At 37.8% G+C, this 21060-nt stretch overlaps 1 protein-coding gene across 2 annotated transcripts; it reads left to right on the top strand.

Moving 5' to 3' along the window:
* The first annotated feature begins 6668 nt into the window (after positions 1 to 6668).
* LOC131232479 (E3 ubiquitin-protein ligase DIS1-like) lies at positions 6669 to 20798 on the top strand. Of its 2 annotated transcripts, XM_058228738.1 has the most exons (5): positions 6676 to 6693; positions 8140 to 8224; positions 11951 to 12307; positions 19031 to 19417; positions 20064 to 20798. In XM_058228738.1, exons 3-5 carry the CDS (start codon positions 12053 to 12055, stop codon positions 20382 to 20384), a joined length of 963 nt encoding a protein of 320 aa, XP_058084721.1. In that variant the 5' UTR covers positions 6676 to 6693; positions 8140 to 8224; positions 11951 to 12052; the 3' UTR covers positions 20385 to 20798. The 2 variants fall into 2 exon arrangements, with proteins under 2 accessions (XP_058084722.1, XP_058084721.1); XM_058228739.1 differs by lacking the exon at positions 8140 to 8224 and having other exon boundaries at positions 6669 to 6693.
* The last annotated feature ends 262 nt before the right edge of the window (positions 20799 to 21060 follow it).

The raw sequence follows: 21060 nt of genomic DNA, 5'->3' as shown, positions 1-21060 counted from the left end.
GGTCCTAGGAGGTTTGATAAAACTTAGAATGCACTAGAGTATCTAAAATACCAAAATCTATAATTTTCTCAAAGATCTTAATGTAATATTTATAACAAAAAGACTCAAACGGATCTCCAATGACTAGGCTAGATCAATCAAGCCTGGCCTTCCATTGATCGAGATAGGCTGAAAATAGTCCAAAGAACTTGTTAGACTGTTTCAGCCATGTTCGATCAATCGAGAGGAATCGAGGATTCCTCGATCATTCGAGCTTGTGCTTCAAGCACTCGAACTAATTCATACTTAGGCCAGAGGTTGATGGACGTTTTAGCCATTATTCGGTCGATCAAGCTTTGCTTGAACACACAACCAAGATTGTTGGTTTAGACAATTTAGATTTATAGCAGCTAGAGAACCTCTATAGTCTATCTTATCATATTTTAATTAGCCTCCTAAGGCTAGGGGATTATTACATAGGGTTTACCTATTAAGTTAGGACATCTAGAGGTTTTCGGTCAAGAGTTAGTGTCATCAAGGTACCTTATGTACATGTTCTTTGCTCATTGATGCTCATTTCCTCTAGTGTCTTCTGTCTTTAGCTTCCAAGGGCTCAATCGACTGCATGACAAACAAACTCACGTGATTAACAAACAAGATTCACAAATCAATGCACTAACACATGTGCTTATCGAGTGTAGTCTCAACAAGTGGAGCCATAAATTGGTTCTCTCCTTTAGAGATAAGGAAAATGACTTAAGTCGAATTACATCTTAAGAGACACTATTGTAATGCAAGATTGCTACAATCTCATCGAATTCCTTGAGAAGTAAATATTCACTTTATGAATCGAGTCCATGGAATTTAGGGAGGAGTTAGATCACTCCCAGTTTGAAATTCAAATTACCTATATTAGGCAAAAAAAACATGCAAGATGGTGTGTTGTTCTTGCTGATTGTAGGTAGTCCCTCAAAGTTCTAACTAAAGGAATGTAGTGTGCCTCATTCTCACCACACATCGTCCTAGCAGGTAGTGTGTTAAGTTTAACATCAACGTTCTAATCAAAAGTGTGGCTCTTACTCAGCCATGTTTGGAGCATTCATAGCCTTGCTTTTGGGATGGTTCAAGAGTATTCAGGAATTTTCAAACTCGATGGTGAATGAAGAGCCCATCGACTAAACTTCCTTCACTTAAAAGTCGTTGTGTATGGTCCCTTGCCCAATTGGGCATGAAGCATGCACATAAAACTAAGTTTTAAACCTAAACATAGAAAATAAAATCCTACAACGAAAGAAAAAAAATAAAATATAACTTTAAAGAAAATAGAAGAAATTAGAAGCAATTAGAAGAAGGGATGAATGAAATTACCGGTTTAGAAGAACTAGGACTAAAGGATGCTATAAAATAAAGATAGAAATGATATTAGTATTCTAAAAAAAAAAAAAAAACCATTGTAAAAACAACCTAACTAGAATTTCCAAAATTAAACTTTAAAACCCTAGGTTAGAACTAGAAAACAAAAACCTAATCTAGACCTAAGTTATTCTCAGCGCAATTCCCCGATAACAACACCAAAAACTAGTTAGGTAATCCCAAGTGTAGGACTGCATTGCAGTAATAAACTCAATAAAACTTAGGTCGATCCACAAGGAATCGGTAAGAGTACAATGAAAGCTAAACAATTGTTTGAGTTTTTAATCCTACAGAAAAGGAATTAAAAGTTTAAATAATTAATAAAAGTAACTAAGGATCTAGGAATCCCCAATCAATAAATTCTAAATTTAATTCATCTTCTTAAGTTAATAACTCAAGCAGAACTAAATTCTAATCCGTTATAATCGGAAAATATAATAGTAAACTCAATCATAATATCCAAAATAGATTAGAATTAAAATAGGTTGATCTCTCGTGAAGATTTAGGCAATCAATCGCGGAAAATTAAAAGCATCCATTGTATCTAAGGGCGATAATAGATCAATCAATCTTTACAGCTTGATTCCTTCTCTAATATAGAAATTCAATCACATCCAATCACAATTCAATATAAAAACCTAAAAACTTTCATTGAAAATGAATTAAATATTAAAAAAAATTCATCAAAAGGTTCATCCCTTAACCTTAGCGAAGAGATTAGCCAATCATGACTAACATTTAATTTTTTTTTTTTAAAAAACATGGAAAATAAATTAGAACTAAAGAATTGAAGAAGAAGAATGGCTCCGTGAAAGCTCCGCTGCTACTTGTTTTATCTCTTAAGCCATAATTTGTGCTTAGAGAAGCTTAGAACACCTCCTTAAATAGAAAATCTCACACCGAACTTGGATCGACTTCAAATCGTGTACTTTTGTTGCTTTTTGGTCGCACCAACAAGCACCTTTAGTCGAACTGTACTCGCACTGAATCCAATCGAACGTTCCTTCGGTTGGAGCCAAATTTCTCCAAAATTCCTTTGAATTCTTTATCTACTTTTGATCGGGCCAAACTACCTTTCGGTCACACCGAACATTACTCTGGTCGTATCGAATAGTCATTCGCTCAAGCCGAATTAGCTATGAAAATACACTGTTTGTTGTTGGACTGTCTTTAGCACTTTTGGTCAGATCGAATCTGACTTCTTGAGACCGAATGGTATATTATTTTTGTTATTTGACTGATTGATTTTCTAGACTTTTCTTTATCTTTGATACTTGATCTTCTTGGATCTTCATGGCTTGAATTCTTCATCCTAGAGTTCCCAACTCTTCAATTCTTCATACTTCATGGTTTGAGGCCTTAAATCATCATTTTAAGCTCATATTTGACTCTGGTTTCGAAATCACCTCATATGTAGAAAATATATCTTATTAAATCAATTTAGTGTAGGACGTATGAGAAAACAATGCATATGAAAGGATATATATATACACAATATTTGAGTCTCAACAATGGTGGAGGAATTTGTTTTCAGTAAAAAGCTGAGTTTATATTGCAAATGAGTGAAGTTCGTACCATCAAAATGGTTGAGCTTTACCAGATCCTGGTTCATTAACTTGATGGAAGAAATACTGATTTCGGTCTCCATAATAACGCTTTAAGATTGTTAGGAAAAAAGGCAAAAATGAAAATCAAGATTAAAAAAATAGATAGAACCATGCTTTGAAGCACGTATTAAATACATTTTCCTTAATGCGTTATTTGCCCTCTCTTATTGGTATGAGATCACTCTTAGGTTTTTAGTGAACAACTTCTAGGATATGCAAGCCTTGGTGATTCTACATGTAGCAATCACGAAGAGACCACAGTAGGAACTTGGTATGCACTTTTCTATTCTGGCAAACTTTGTGTATGAGAAAAACAGATAATCGTTTAATTGCTTACAGAGAGCGAAAAGAGAGAATACATTTGTTATGTTTTGAAACCTCAATTTACAAAGGATTTTATAAAGAATGAGTGGCCATGCGATTTCCCAAAGAAGCGTTTCTTAAAGACACATCTAAAAACATTCACAACGGTCAAGTCATTTAAGAAGAAACGTGACTTATCTCAAAAGGCAGAAGTTATCATTTCTTGTAACGGTTGGATTTTACTGACCTTTCAGTGCAAAGAAACATAGTAACGGTTGAGATCCATGGGCAGATTTTAGATGCAGTCGTTTCCTATCGGTTGATCTGCAAAGCGATCAATAATAGTCGGCCAATCGAGGAATTCGCCGGCCGTTCAATGTAATGGCCATATCCGTCAACTAATTGACAGGACGGCCGTCTCTGTTGGTATATAGGTAAAATGACGCCTCTATAACTACATTGCCTTACAACCCATGCTTACGACTATATTCGTGCATGTGCATGTGTTCTATTTGAACACGCAAACTAATCTTCTTTTCTCTCCATCATTGAAGTAAGAATACTAGAGAACTCAAAGTTTATAAATCCTTATCAAATAATGTGGGACTAAACTTTTCAAGCAATTTTTCAAATAAAAGTTTTGGAGAAAAAGTTAAAATTTTAAATAATTGAATAAAGTAAAAGAAAAAATTATGTGCATTATTATAATCATTTCTATTATTTAATTTAACCAACCGAATTGAGAATACATTTCAATCGTGTGTGCCATCCAAATGCCCTAGGATGGACTTCAAAAAACTTTATACAAAACTTCTATGGTCACACTAATGTTTCAACAATTGTGAGGTTGCAGTGAATTTCTCATGGGAATCTCTATGGACCCCACATAGCTTCCAACCACAGGAGCTTCCTGGGGTGGGGAGGCATAGGCAATTCACATACCATGTCTAAGCTTGCATAACAGATGAACAAGGTGGATTTCTCACAAACATATGGTGGGCCCATCTAGCTTCTAACCACAAGAACTTTCTATAATAAGAGGTTGCTCCAAATATATGTTTGAGATGGTGGATGTTGTTGGGACGTAGATTTTTTCTGCTCTAGGATGCAAGGTGGGGATCAAAATGACATTTATAAAAATCTACCGTGTCCATCCATTTTCCAAATTATTTCAGGACATGAAACCAAAAATCAGATGTATCCAAAACTCAAGTGAGCCATAGGAGAGGAAATAGTGGAGATTAAGTGAACATTGTGTAAACATTCAAATAGCTACAAAATATCCGTATTATGCTAAGTTTTCTGTGTTTTCATTTTATCTTAGTGGGAATGGTCTTATAAACAATTTGGATAGCATATAAACATGAAGCAGATCATAAGAACGTTTCAACGATGGGAAACTCTTTGGATAGCATATAAACATAAAGCAGATCGTAAGAAAGTTTCAACGATGTGAAACTTTTTCCCAGATTTTCCTTTTGTATTTGTATGGCTGCAGTGAGTTTTAGATCCACTTTAACTTTTGATCTCATATCCCGGAATCATAGGGAAAATTGGCTACTCCCCCTTGCACCAACCAATGTCTGGTTGTCGATGCTCCCATCATAATGTAAGTATTTCATCCATGCTGTCCATATATTTTTCCATATCATTTTATACCATGAAACCAAAAATTAAATATATCCCAATCTCTAGTGAACTACATTGCAGGAAAAAAGTGTTGAATGAGCGTTGACCGTTAAAAACCTTTTGGGGGCCATAAATGGTTTGGATCAAACTGATCTTTGTTTTTTCCCTTCATCTGGGCATGTATGACCAAATCAACAGATTGGATGTCAAATAAACAGTACAGTGGGCCTTAGGAGGATTTTAATGGTGGATATCCCGTCGCTATTGTTTTCCTGTGGTGTGGTGCAACTGATATTTATCTCCCTCTCATTTTTGGCACTGAAGCTTAAATGATCTGTAAAACTGGATGAACGGAATGGATGAAACACATACATCATGGTGGGGCCCACAGAGCACCGACCACCAGCCACGGGGCTGGTGGCATGGGGAGTAGCCAATCCGTTTCCGAAAATTTCAAAAATATCATGATATGCGTCCCAAAAACTTCTTGGCAGGAAATCTGCGTCCAAGCTAGCCACAGGCTGCGGTGATGAGGGGACATACGGCTTTCATCTATACCGTCTACCCATTTTTCATATCATTTTATGGGAGGCAAGCTTAAGTCTCAACTGGACCACACGCTGGCAATTAAATTACCACGGTTGAAATTTTCTTGGGCCCACAAAAGTTTTAGATAAAACTGATATTTGTACTTTCCATTATTCAAGTTCCATGCGACTTTTGAGTAGGTTGGATGGTAGATAAATATCACGATGGCCCTAAAATGATTTAAAGGCAACTGTCATGATCACCGTTGATTTTTACAGTACGATTCATTTGAGCATTGGTTCCATTTTTAAAGTACTGGCCTAAAATAATATGAGAAAAATGGATGGATGTTATGAATAAAACTCATAGATGGTGGCCCCTTGGGCCGTTGGTGTAGTACCCAATGGAAGCAGATTTTGGCTGGTGTACCACATACCACCAATATGGATGGTTTCTCGATGTCACCAGTTTCGCCTTAACAAGATACTTCTAAATATCAAATGGACCACAGTGCAACACGTAGTAGGGGATTGAACAACTACTATTGTAACCACCCTGGGGTTATAGAAGTTTTGGATCAATATGATATTTGTTAATCCTTATCATCCTGATATGTGTAACTTTATAAACAGATTTGATGTATATTAAAGGTTATGGTGGGCCTATATATGTTTTAACGGTGAGAATTATTGTTCCACTACTATTTGTTGTGTGGTCCATTTGAGATTTGGATATAATTCATTTTTGAGATCACGATCGAAAATGATCTCACCAATTGGATGAACGGTTTCGATATAATAAATACATTATTATGTGCCCATGTGACTTTGATTTACTTTTAACCGTTCGCACAACTCAGAGCTCTTGGCACGACACGTACCCACAACAGCCATGTTGGTGGTGTGTAGTACACCAGCCTATCCGCTTCCGTACCCAATCCGCGTCCCACGTGGCAACGCGGTGGAAAAGACGGGGCGCAGTAAATTCTAGAGAAAGCAGGGGGCATTTTGGTAATCTCTCGCAATAGTTTTTAACCTGGTGGTTGGCAAACGTCTCCCCGAGAGAGAGAGAATCTCCCGTTTAACCCATTTTCCCCAGAAAAAAAAACCTTCCGCAAATAAAAAGGGGAAAATCAACGGGAGAGAGAGAGAGAGAGAGAGAGAGAGACAGGATGATTAGATAGAGGAAAATTCAATCTCATTTTTCTTTGGTTTTTGTTTCTGAAGATCGATCGGTAAGAACACTCTCTTCGGATTCCAATCCTTTTTCTTTCCGATTTTTTTTTTCTTTTTGAAAAAACGATATAGGGTTTTTTTTTTAGGGTTTTTTTTTTCATCTGTTTCTCTGCATTCTTTTAACATTTCCTGAGATGATGAAAACGGATTTTGTTTTCATGATTTCGCCATGTTTTTTTTCCTGATTTGTTGTTGTTGTTTTTTTTTTCCCCTCAAAAAATGGATTTTTAAGGTTTTTCATTGCTTGAATATCCATGTAAATGTGTTCTATGTCTCTTTCTTGATTTTTATGGTTGATGCATTTTGGTTATTTGCAGTTCTCTTCTTCTAGTGTTCATTTCGACTTTGATTTTGTTCAAAACGGGCTCATGGTGCGGAGATCCGGACCGTTGTTTTGATGGGCCGTGCCCTGAAAATCTTCCAGATTGGATGATCTTAGCTGTAGAATCTTTGGCCTTTTCCCAGTTGAATGTGGACCGTTGCTGCAATTTTCTCCCTTAACAGGCTTGTTTTCAGAACACGGGTCGAATGGCTAGGATTGTACTGTTTTGGGAGATTTTCGGGTCTGCACCACCAAAATGTAGGCCCGGTGGGCTAGGTTTCTGTGTTTTAGGAGATTTTGGGGTCTGGATCACCCAAATGTAGTCCCAGCCTGAGGATTCTATACGCATCCTCCACTGGCGGACCATGATATGGTTCGTCTCCTTTCTTTTTGTATTTTTCTTGAAATGGGGGAGTTAGGGTCCATGTCTTGGAAATGATAGGTTCGGAAGATAATGCAATACTGACATTGTCGTGTCGCTTCCTTTTTCTTTTGTCTCTTCCTTCTTAATGTATGCAAATTGCAACAATGTTTTGTGTTAATTGGTAAGAGGAATAATTTATTTCATTTCATTTTATTTTTTTAATTGATACTTAGGGAAAATAATTTTTTCCTTGTATGATTTATAGTCACTGATTCGATTCGAGATATGGGCCACGTTCGGATGCATTTGGGGTCCATTTGGATGCCTGTAAATGGGCCAACTTGTAAATGATTTACACTCTGCATTTGGATGGCCTTTTTTGCCTGTAAATCATTTACAGCATTTATCCCCATCTCATTAACAGGCAAAAAGTTCGATTTCATTTATAGGCTCTCCATTTACAGCCTAACAGCTATAAATGGAAAGATTGGCTCTACATTTACAGGACAATTTACAGACTATTCAAACACAGAAAATCATTTACAGCTTAAAGCCAAACAGGACAGGCTGTAAATAATTTACACATGTAAATCATTTACAGCTTGAACCATTTACAGGCATCCAAACGAGTTGGGTCAGAAACATTCATTTTAATCGAGAGAGGATGAAAAAAAAAGAAGAAGGAAGAGAGATTAATGATTTTTCCTAGTATATGTGATAAGGAAAATAGTGCTCAGATTGCAGTTATTTACCTTGCAGCCCAGCTTGAAAGTTATGTAATCGAGATTTGGAGCACAGATCGCAGTGTGGATGAAATTACAATTTCTTCATTTCCACTTTCTTGGTCTGTAGTCTGATTTGATAGTCCATCTAAGCACACCTATAATTTTATTTGATTTTTTATTTTTGTTGGAATTATGGTTTGGGGATGATCGGTACTGTGATGATGTTTGTGCTAGTTATGTTTCTCTCATTTTGCATGGAACATTTCCGCATGTTATAAAAGGTTATGGTCACTGTTTTTTAGTGATGATTGATGGAATTCGATTTGTATATATTCATATGTAGTTTTAATTTCTCAATAGCTCGTATGTTTCTGGAGATGATGGATTAATGATTCTTTGATGCTTACATTATTCTCTAATGATGGTTTTAGAGGACTTTGATTTACAATCTTGTCATTGATTATGATGTATTTTGGGCAAGTTTCGTAATACCAGTATGGATGTTGTATTGTCCAGCAGAGAAAAACTGATATGAATTAGTTTTTATCGGCTGTCCAGGTGCCATATCTTTGTGAATTTTGGTAAAACAAAAACAAGATCTCAAAACTATCAGACGAATAAGGGGGAAAAAAGAAGAGAAATGCATAGTTTGATACTTAATTTTTCTTCGTGTATTGATTGGCTTTCTGGTATGGTTGACATTGTTTGTCTATCCAATGTTGGAATTTGGATGCAATGTTGAATGCTGAGCTTTGACTTTAACACTAACCCTTTCTTCATTAGTAAGTCAAAATTTATTGTTGATGAAGAAAAAGAGATAATGAGAATAGCCACAGTATAAGAGTCCAACAGCAAGAGGGAGCTGCGGTTAACCACTTCCTGAGCTAACAAATTTGCTACATCATTTGCCTCTTGCCTAACAACATCAAAAGAAATATTTGTGAGTTCAGTTTTCTAACCTGTTTGGTAGACACCTAAAAATGAGTTCATCTCATTTAACAGTATGTGTTATAGATCTTGATATCTAATACATAATGAGTTCATGTTAACAGTAATTATATATTAGAGAGGAAGATCTCTAATACTTTATTACTGTTAATGAACTCAGTTTTAGGCATCTACCAAACAGGGCCTTAGTTCATAAATCAATTAAGGCAAATGCATTGTGTATTTACGTGTGAGATGTAACACAACATATGCAGTAGACCTTTACAACTCTAAAAGAGAACCCCTTTGTCACTAAAACTAAGAGAAATCAAGAAAAATAATGAAAAAAAAAAGTCTCATGAGTATTGAGCATTGCATTTTGGCCTGCGCTGCGATGAACATATTGTCCAGTTCATTGTGAACTTTGGTATGGCCTATTCTCAACTGAATGTTGTAACAGGAACCACTGATTCCCAATACATATGCTACATGCTGGTTGATATTTTGAACCATGGTTTTGCATCTATTTATAGGGGAACACTCTAGTGTTGCTGCTACTACTATAAGTAACAGTGGCAACGCACTATTGCATGCCCCATGTAGTGTGTGGATGCATCCAACCCGTCAAAAAGGTTCTCCCCACCATGATGGTTACATGCCCCCAAAATTAGGCCGATCTAATCAGCAAGTGGCCACATCATAAACAATAAAACCACAAACCAACAGATTCAAGTGGTGGGCCCACCTGATGATTGATTGTCCTGATTCTGGGGCATCCATCATCTTGGTGAGCTGCACCTTTTGGACTGGTTGGATTCCAAACAAATACCACATATGGGTCTCAACAATTGAATTTGGGGGGTTTTGGGGGAGTTGAACATTGTTTTCCACTGTGTAGCTGCTGATAGTTGGATTCGGCTGATTTTTGAGCTGGGCGCTCATCATGGTGGGCCGAATCTGTTGGATTGGTTGGATGCCATTTACACACCACGTGGGGCCCACAGTAATGGTAACGGTGAATGTAATGGTAACAGTGACTGGTGGCTTCCAAACTAATACCACATGGGCCTCATCAATTGAATTTGGGGGGTTTTGGGGGAGTTGAACATTGTTTTCCACTATAGCTGCTGATGATTGGATTCGGCTGATTTTTGAGCTGGGTGCTCATCGTGGTCGGCCGAAACTGTTGGATCAGTTGGATGTCATCTACACGCCACGTGGGGCCCACAGTAATGGTAACGGACCCAACGGTGACTGTAATGGTCTTTTTTTTTTCAGAAGGCCATGTATTGGACCGTTATCAGCCGTTACAGGCTGTTATTTATTGCGTAACAGTCCTCACTGTTACCGTAACATCGTTAGTAACCATTTTGAATACCATGCCCACAATAGCAAGGTATCATTGTTAATTATGGTAATATTGATGCCACTGTAGCATTGTCCTTGTTTATATATATATTTTTTTGTTGTTCCTTTTTTATGTCATGTTCCTTGGAACAATGGGCTTGCAAACCCAAGAGCAAGGCTCAAGATTACGGTAGAACAAAGGTCTGATGATATCTGGGTTAGATGGACTTTTAAGGTCCATATCTAGGATGGGATGGGCTGTGGATTATTTAATGCTTTAAAAAATGATCCACCTTTTTTCTTCCAGGGCATGGAAAGTCATTCTACTTTTCAAAAAAAAAAAAAAATGTCAATTCTACATCTTCGATGCACCATGCTTGAACGATATGTGAATGCCACGGTGCCATGCCATCATTGCTCTCAGTTGTGTTTGTATGATGTAACTTGGAAACGAACATGTCTAGTAGTGCCCGACACAGACATGCAGTTCACACACATCTGTACAGACATTAAAATATTGGACAATGTATTATTACATATTAATTCATAAATGCATAAAATGAATAAAATTGGTAAATAATCTTTTTTTAAAAAAGTTAAATTACTGGAAATGTGTTGGAAAATTATAAATAGGAGATAGGTACTGCTAAAATACGAGAGTTGAAGGTAAATTAAGGTTTTATCTTAATTCCAATGTTTCAGTCTGTCATGTTTGTATTTATTTACTTAGCAACAAAATCATGTTACTTTAGGAAAAAAAGATAAGTGAATGGAAAAGGTTCCTTTGAGTCAACATCTTCCAATAGGAAAAGTTCATTAGAGGTAACATGAACAATCATGAAAGTCATTGCTTACTTGGGTTATGCAAGCAGTCTAGTTCTCAGCAGGCTGTTTTTTTTTTTCCTTTCATATCACTTGTATGTACATTTGCTAACGAATGATCTGTTGAAAAGGTGGACCATGAAGATCACCTAGTGTGATAATCACAGCTCAGTCACTCATCAGGCAGACCAAGCATGTACATTGAATCAGATCATCAACGGATCTGATTTAGACTGTCCATTGTTTTCATCCAAGGGTGGTCCTTGCCTACTTGATGAGTGGATCTACCTACCTTTTCTGTAGGTGATCTTCATGATTCACCTTTTGCACATATCGGATGTCTAACAAGCGATGTATTGCGTGCTTACTGCATTGCATGTGAAGTTCACATGCAGAGCATTGTAGGTGATCGTTCCTCCTTAATTAACTTTGCATGATTTACCTGCCATTGCCAAAAAAAAAAACTCTCTGAAGCACGTAGATTGTTTTCCTTTGTCACACTTTCCTTCCATGTAAAAGAATAAATTGCCAAGTGTGAGGGAATTTTAACTGTCTCTTCCATCATTTGCCTTTCTCTATATACACTTTCACTCTGTGCATGTGTCCTGCCTGTATTGTATGGAAATTTTGCCAATGAGAACATTAAATTCACTGCCACATGGTATTAAACAGTAAAATTTTGTTATCACTCAGTTTCCATAAAATGCATTGATAATGACTCATCGATATCATTTTTTGTGGGATTGCAGGCCTTAAGATGGTTCAAATTACTCTAATTTCAACTTTCAAGAGGCATAAGGGCATAGACGGAAGCCACAATACAGTTGTTTCTTCAGTCTGTTTTTCACTGTATGACCTTTCTTAAACTGGGAAAGAAACAGACAAGAACCAGCGTATCATCTTCTGCCATTCAATCTGCACAAATGGACGTATCAAGTTCGTTAACAGGGGATGATGATTCTACTACTCTGGGGTCAAATGATCAGGCTCACCTACAGGTTAAAGGGCCACATGGAAGAAAACCTCTTATACTTCCCGATAGCGATATAGATGGTTTATTGGAGTGTCCTGTGTGTAGTAATTCAATGTATCCACCAATTCAGCAGGTTCGGATGTCTTCAACTTTGATTCCTTGATTAGGCTTAATGCAATTCTGTACCCAGTTTATTTACCTATGCATCCTTGCATCTATTACCACGAGCTCTAATTAATAGTTGTCATTTGCACCATTATTTTTCCATGCACTGATCGCGGGGGGGTTGGGTGGGTTGTTGAATTTTGGAGACTTGAATGAGAGGGTTGGGGAATGATAAAAAACTTTGTTTTCGGAAAGACTGTTGGATGAATGAAATTACTCTAGAAAAGATCTCCTCATCTATACTCCATACGCCTGAGGAATCTTCATCATTTTTTCAGGAACCTGTGTGGACTCTGAAATACCCATGTTAGTTGATCTTCTGAATTGTTTGCATAGGCTCCCTTATTTCCTCTCATTGAAGATGAGCTTGTGTGGATCCTATCCTCCAAAGGTCTATTACTTCTTCTTCTTTTTTAAAAAAATTGGTTTTCTGCCCAGGTTCTAGGCTGCCTTGGTAAAAAAAAATCTGGGGGTCTGACATTCCATCCTGGGTGGAAGCCTCTATTTGGACTACTGTAGCTAATGTAATCATCACAACAGATAAACTTCAAATGCAGTTGGTCTATTTCCAATGCTTGTATGGTGTGGGAAGGATTTATGGTTGATGGATCATCTATATATATGTGGTATAGTGCTGCCTGGAAGATTTGGTCTAGTTTCTTCAGTCCTTTTGAAGTCGTTTGGGTCAAGTCGGATTCGATTGCCGAGCTAGTGTAAGGGTGGAGTACTGGTTCCTTCAATCTTGGTGGTAATGCTCTATGGAAGATGCTTCCCCATACCATTATGTGGGGAATTTGGAAAGAGAACCAAAAGATTATTTAAAAAGGAATATTGTATTCTAAGATCAAATTCTCTAGTCTGTGGGGGAGTTCTTTGGAAATTCTCTGTAGTTGGTTTGGCACACTAAGTTATTGAAGTCCTAAGTCCATTTATGCTTTTACTAGTAGTTGACTGTGACAAGAGGTAAATATTCACTCTTTCTACGAATAACCCTACCTAGATTCCTGACTGTATAATGACCATCCATATCTTGTCTGGGTTATATTGAACATCAACATTGCCCTTCCAATTGCCCCAACTGTTACCTTTCTCCCAACAACCATCATGATGACCCACATTGATACGCATCACCTCATTATGAAACCATACAACAACATGTTGGTTATCTGGAAATGGACTATCATAAGAAGTCATGTGAGAACTAGACAGAGTTGAGAAGTCATGGGAAGAGGAGTTGAGATGACTTAAGGAGGGGACACAAAGGTTAGAGAAGACATCGGAGGAAGAGATGAGAAAGCTTGAATAATTAGTCAAGAGTTTCCTAAAACTGGCCCAAGCTCATTTTGATTGCTAGAAGCAAGGAAAATTAATATGAATCCAAGTCCACTTTGTCTAAAGATATCGATAAAGATGCATCTGAAAGTGGTGCAATCCAAGCTGAGTCCACCAATGGATCCATAGATGGGTCTATTGATCGGTCAACAGACAGATCAGATGAAGGGTCAACTGAATCCAAAGATCAGTTAACAGAGGATGTGATATGGAACTGTGGTATGAGCCAATGACAAAGGAGATGGGCAGCTTTACAATCATACTGCAAACTCTATGGAGATTGACAACTGGGTACCCTCTCAAAGATGATAATATATGTGCAGAGATCAAAGGGACAACAATGGAATGGCAGCGGACCATAATAGCCAATGAAAGCTGATTAGCAACAACGGATGATGCCAAGATCCACAATCTAACCGACAAAAACGAGAAATGTGCATCCACAACATCTGCCTTCTGCGCTACCGCTCCAAAGAAACAGTGGACCACCTTGCACTGTCCTTTCTTTTCTGATATCTGGTGGAGCATTCTTAGAATTTTCGGGGTAGCGTGGGTCATGCTAAATTCAATGGACGATCTCCCTCGTGGGTGGCAAACAGATTTTGGGAGGGGTGATGGGAAAAAGAAAGTGGAGAATCTTGTTTCTAGCAGTCTAGTGGGCAATTTGGGCGGAAATGAATAATCGATGTTTTAGAAATTCTAGTGTTTCTGCAGCAGGAGTGCTCTTATTTATTATTATTATTATTATTATTATTATTATTATTATTTTTTTTTTTGGGGGGGGGCTAAAACTTTGTGTTATTAAAGAATATGGAGAGGGTTCTAAATTAAAAGTAAGGGCATTTAGGTAATTAGGAGAGGACGCTTGTGTACTTCTCAAAATGAGGAACCTTCGATACTTTGGTAGAGTTCGACGGTTGATTTACAGGCACTAAGAAATTGTTTGCGTGGCATATGATAAAGTCAAACTAAACCGTATAAATCATGTGCCCTGATTTAGATGACTCTTTTACTGAAAGTTAGATTTGCTTCCCTAACTTGCTGATTAGTGGATATTTAATGGAGGGTGAAAATGTAAACAATCAATGGTCCAAATTCAACTAAAAAAAAAAAAAAAAAAAGCTTCTTAACCAGAGATTAATATTGTTAAATCGCTTTTAATTTGGGTGATGATGCATCTAAGGTTTTTCCCACGACTTGAATTGTTCAATTGAGTTAATGGATGCTATGTGCACAATTTCAAAGTTATTGAGTCTCAGCCATCAAACCTTGCCAGAGTATCGGATAACTCCACCTTTTCAACCACTTCTCTACCTTTTCCTCTCACATCTCCCAAACTATTTCCTCTCTCCACATGCATTGAATGTAGCCATGTCGTACTTGTATATGTAAAGGTCTACCCTCCATCCAATCTCCAAAAAAATCGTAGGAAAGGAAAATCCTATAGCAATGTGTATGAACAACTTTGCAATGACTAGGACTCTTAAGCTGTAAATTCAACTACAAAAAAAAAAAGAAAAGAAAAAAAAAAGCTTCTTAACCAGAGATTAATATTGTTAAATCGCTTTTAATTTGGGTGATGATGCATCTAAGGTTTTTCCCACGACTTGAATTGTTCAATTGAGTTAATGGATGCTATGTGCACAATTTCAAAGTTATTGAGTCTCAGCCATCAAACCTTGCCAGAGTATCAGTTAATTCCACCTTTTCAACCACTTCTCTACCTTTTCCTCTCACATCTCCCAAACTATTTCCTCTCTCCACATCATGGTATCCCAAATTGGTTACGTATCGGCTGTAACGGCCGATACGCAATGGTAACGGTGGGACCCGTTACGCGATACGGGGTCGAAACGGCCGTTAAGGAATTCTGTGACCGTAACGGCCGTTACGGGGCCGTTACGGACCCGTAACGGCTGTGACGGGCCCTAAAAAAAAAAACTTACCTTTTTTTCCTTTCTTTTCTTCTTCTTCTTCTTCTTCTTCTTCTTCTCGAGCAGCTGCGGCTGCAGCTGCTTCTTCCTGTTCTTCTTCTTCTTTTTTCTTTCTTTCCCTCTTTTTTTCTTTTTGTTTCCCTCTCCATTTTTTTTTTAATTTGCAGCAGCTGGTTGCTGTAGGTACGTGTCACGCAAAGACGAGCGCTGACACTTGAGCTCCGAGTTGTACGAACAGTTCAAAGGAGATCAAAGTTGTATGGGCTCCACAGTGATGTATTTATTACATCTACACCGTTCATCTATTTTCAGAGATCATTTTAGAGCACCACCCAAAAAATGAATTATATCCAGAGATCATCTGGACCACACCAAAAATAGCAACAGAGATAATGATTTTCATGGTTAAATAATTCGTAGGGCGCACGGTAACATTTATTTTCCATCCAATCTGATCAGACCCGAGTGGGCCCCACTATGATGTATATTTTTTATCCATATCGTCCATCCCTTTTGCCACATCATTTTAGGTCAGGATTCAAAAATTTAGTAATATCCAAATCTTAGGTGGACCACACCATAGGAAAAAGTGGTTATAGAATGCTCACCATTAAAATTTTCTTAAAGTCCGCTGTAATGTTTATTTTCAATCTAACCTATTAATTGGGTCACATTGACGTGGATGAAGGGAAAACACACATGTCAGCTTGATCTAAAACTTTTCTAGCCCCCAATAAATTTTTAACGGTGAACATTTAATTATTGTTGTTTTTTATGGTGCAATCCACCTGAGCTTTGGATGTGCTTCATTTTTGAGCTCATGCCCTAAAATTATTTTGCAAAATGAATGGACGTTGTGGATATAACACATTCATCACGGGTGGGGCTCAAAAAACTTTGACACGTGTGCTGCACTTTACATCTGAGTCCCTCCTAATTCAAGCCTTAAAAAATTATACACGAGACATATATTAACTTAAAATTTGACAATTAAATTATGGACTGTAATTGCTAACTCACAATGCTCAAATTACTTGAATAGTTTTAATTGTTAATTTGTGAGCTTTTATTTTTTAAAATAGGGCCTTTAGATTTTTTTTTTATTATGATTCACTATCCATTAAATGTCCACCAATTTATAAGTGGGATAATGACAATAAATGACATGAATTTGAGGATGATTTGGAGAATAGATTGGTCCTCCAAGTCAGCCCCAAATTGGTAACGCCATCTACTTGAATTTAATTTCCTTTTTTTTTAAAGAACTATTGGGAGAAATGATATCAAGTTGTTAAGTATATAAATTACATATTTAAAAAAATTAAATATATGAATTTTGTAGTCAAATTCAAGTTACCTGGTTAAAAAATTAATCAGACAGTCCGATACAACTTCTCACCAAAGAGTGGACCGTTACACCACCATAAACATGTTCCAATTTATAAATGAATGCATATTTGGAATGCTTAGAATATTCCAGATTTAATCAATATTTTTTCATATTTTTTTGGCAAAAAAAAATAAATTTGCGCCGTTACGGGCTGTTACGCCTCCGTATCGCCGTTACGCCCCCGTATCCGTATCGGTTTCGGAGGGCACCGTTACGCCAACCGATACCGATACGGGACACCTTGCTCCACATGCATTGAATGTAGCCATGTCGTACTTGTATATGTAAAGGTCTACCCTCCATCCAATCTCCAAAAAAATCGTAGGAAAGGAAAATCCTACAGCAATGTGTATGAACAACTTTGCAATGACTAGGACTCTTAAGCTGCCTTACTTGAACCAAGGTGCTTCGTATCCGTTATGATATGCTCGTAAAGACTGATATGTATAGGTAACGGCCATCACCGTTACACGATATGGGGGTGAAACGGGGCAGTTGATTTTTTGGGACCGCATCGACCGTTACAATGGCCATAAAGGCTGTTATGGGGCATAACGACCGTTATCCTCGTAACGTTCGAAAAATGGCCACTTTTTTTTTTTTTCTATTTAAATCCAATTTTCCCCATTTTTTACTTTCCTCATTCTAAAAACTCTCTTAGATCATTTTACAATAGATTTTGAACGCTCTTACTATAGTTTTTAATATTAAAATCGTAGTTTGAAGTGATTTGAGCGAATAGAAGTTCCGATAGACTTTTTTTTTCAAAAAATTGAAAAAGTAGTATTTATGTAATTTTTCTTATTTCTAGTTTTAATGCTTGATTGTGATGTGTAAACATTAGATATATGTAATCATGTTCACAAATTCACTAGACAACTCGATACAACACTCTCACCAATGAGTAGACCGTTACACTACCATAAATATGTTTTTTTTTTTTTTTTTAAATAAAAAAATAAAATACATATTTGAAATATTTACATTATTCTTAATTTTCTAAATATTTTTTCAGAATTTTTCGGGCAAAAAGAAAAATTTCAACCGTTACGGTTGTCGTAACAGTCGTTACGCCCCTGTATCGGCCGTTACAGCCGATACCCGTAACAGTAATGGTAGTGACCGTTACAGCCACCATTACCGATACAGAATACCTTGACCTGGATGCTTCTACTTATTTTAGTTTTTCCCATGCTGACATTTGAGGAACTTGAACTCTCCTTGATATGATGGCACTTCAGAACCTATATGGACAATGCCCTATTTCTGTCATTGAAAAGTGCCACATGTTGAACACTTTCGGTAAATTGACCAGCCAAATGCTTTAACCATGTCTGTATCGGCATATTAAGTCATCATCATCATCATCATCATCTAAGCCTTATCCCAATTAATTGGGGTAGGCTACATGAATCCTGTTCCACCATTCCACTCTATCAAGGGCCATAACTTCAGGAAATGCCGTTGCATGAGTTTGGAATTTCATAGTTGTTGCGGATTCATGATGGAAGTTATGATATAAGTTTGATGCCAGCTAGCTGCCTACTTGATGCAACCCTCCTTTATCCAGGCTTCTGGCCAGTGAAGAGAGTACAAAAGTCCCACAGGCGCAATGGCATAGACTATTATACTATCTAATAATGTGTAACATAGTTTTATTACAATCAACGAGTAATCAAATACTTAAATTATAAAAAGTATAAAAATATAATTCATCTATAAAAAATCTATTGCACTAGCTAGTAAATCAGCTCTGCCGTATCATGCAAATACTCAAAAACATTGGAAATTATCTAGTAAGAAAATAGGACCATGCCTGATCCGCATAGAGTTGTCAATACATATCTGGAAACCAGGTACACGTGTGGCCTGCCTAATGATTTTCTCACCTGTCAAACTCCATCGATCTACCTTTTGCACAGCTCAGATGTCGTCTGCAAGAAAAGCAATTCCTACTTGACTGCCAGTGTTTTTTTTAACCATGCTTTATGTTTCTCATCTGATTTTGCTGATCCTCGTTGTTCTATTTATGCAGTGTCCAAGTGGCCATACCCTGTGCTTTGATTGCAAATCGAAAGTCAACAACAAGTGCCCGATTTGCAGAAAGGAAATTGGCAATATTAGATGCTTGGCACTCGAAAAGCTTGCTGTTTCCCTCCACTTGCCATGCACTTATCACTATCTCGGATGTGAGGAGATGTTCCCTTACTATAGTAAACTGAAGCACGAGGCGCAGTGTGTTTTTAGGCCATATAGCTGCCCCCATCCGGGCTCGGATTGCTCGTTTACGGGTGACGTTCCGACTCTGTTGACTCACCTGAGAGAGAGTCATAAGGTGGATCTTCAATCGGGCTGCACTTTTAACCATCGGTATGTGAAGCAGGACCCGTGTTCAGTTGATAACGTGTCGTGGACACTAACTGTAAGTTCGGTTTGCCTTCTCTTTTATGATATGTATGGGTTTCATTATTCATGAGATGCTAAATGTCAGGTACTAGAAGTTTGTTGAAAAGCTTTATGAGCCAAGCCAGGTCCGATCAAGACTCAGGTTGATTTGAAGGATTATATTGATTTATTTGAACCTTCAGATTATTCCATTTTGAACTAAAAAATACCCAAATGAGTGCTTGAGAGACCTGATCGAGGCCCGCAATTCATTTAGATTTGTGGATTGATTATTCAAAGGATGCCGAAAAGAGACTTCTTTAGTAACTCTGCCAGGCACTCAAAAACTGACCAATTCCATTTGACCCAGTTAAGACTCTCATCGAGTTTAGGGCATCGTAGTTTTGATTAATGGTGTGTTTGTTTCCAACACATCATGAAATTTCATGATATTTGTTGCAACCAAGCACACCCACTTGGAAGAAGTAAACTTAGATCAGTGGCTGCCCCATAGATTACTCTTAGAACTTGAGTGATTTGACATTGACATTTGCTTTATAACAATTCAACCTAGATCAGATGTGGGAATGTTTTTCATTCCAATCAGAAATCCATCTGAAATGGCATTTTTTGGTACTGACCTTCTCATTTCTTTCATTTTTTTTTCTCTTCTTCATTAAAAGCTCTTCAACTGCTTTGGCCACTATTTCTGCCTCCACTTTGAAGCCTTCCGGCTTGGAACCGAGCCGGTCTACATGGCTTTCCTCCGCTTCATGGGCGAGGAATCTGATGCTAGGAAATTCGGGTATTGTCTTGAGGTTGGTGGCAATGGACGGAAGCTGACCTGGCAAGGTATTCCACGGAGCATCCGGGCTCACCACCGGAGCGTCCGCGACAGCCATGATGGCCTCATAGTCCAGAGGAGCCTGGCCTTGTATTTCTCGGGGGGAGACCGAAAGGAACTGAAGCTGAGAGTCACCGGGAGGATATGGAAAGACCTCTGAAACTGTTAAGATGAGCAAGAAAAGAAAAGCCACGGCAACCGAACTTTTTTCTGCCTTCCCCACGTTCTTCAAAATGAGAATGGTGAAATGTCTACTAGTTTTGGCACTGTTTGGCAGTCAGCGAAAAGAAAATGTGAAAAGGTGTTTTGCATGGGGCCTTTCAACAAATCACAATGCATTTCATGTGTGTGGGTCTTAACATTTCATTGTTTATAGGTTGCCTGATCAGACGGTGATAAAGGAGCTGTGATTTGTGGTGGTTGGAATGGGTTCCACTTCAGGTGCAGCGAACTTCAGTGCTATTGTGTTTTGTGGCTATTAATACCAATATCTGTAGTTTGGTCTGTATTTTCATGAGCTAATGAGCCTCTCTCCTTGGGTTATCAATATAAAATACCAATTACTCTCTCCAAAGTATTTCTTTTCAGAGCAAATATACTTCCTCAAGGTGCTCACATGCAGCAGCACATGCCAACAATGTGAGTTCAGAACTGTTCACCCGGTTGGCCCTAATGTGTGGATGCCCTCGATTAAAAATCAGGTTGGTTTGCTCATCCTGTGGGCCACACAAGTACGTTAGTCTGGTTTGCTGGTCAAATTTTTACCCGTCCATTTCTTTTGCAGGTTATTGTCTGCCAGATGAATGGAAATGGCAGGGTAATGGGTGGCGGGTTGA

Source organism: Magnolia sinica, chromosome 18 (genome assembly GCF_029962835.1).
Source record: "Magnolia sinica isolate HGM2019 chromosome 18, MsV1, whole genome shotgun sequence".
Lineage (NCBI taxonomy): Eukaryota > Viridiplantae > Streptophyta > Magnoliopsida > Magnoliales > Magnoliaceae > Magnolia > Magnolia sinica.
The sequence above is the reverse complement of the archived record's forward strand: the minus strand, read 5'-3'. Positions and strand labels throughout refer to the sequence as shown.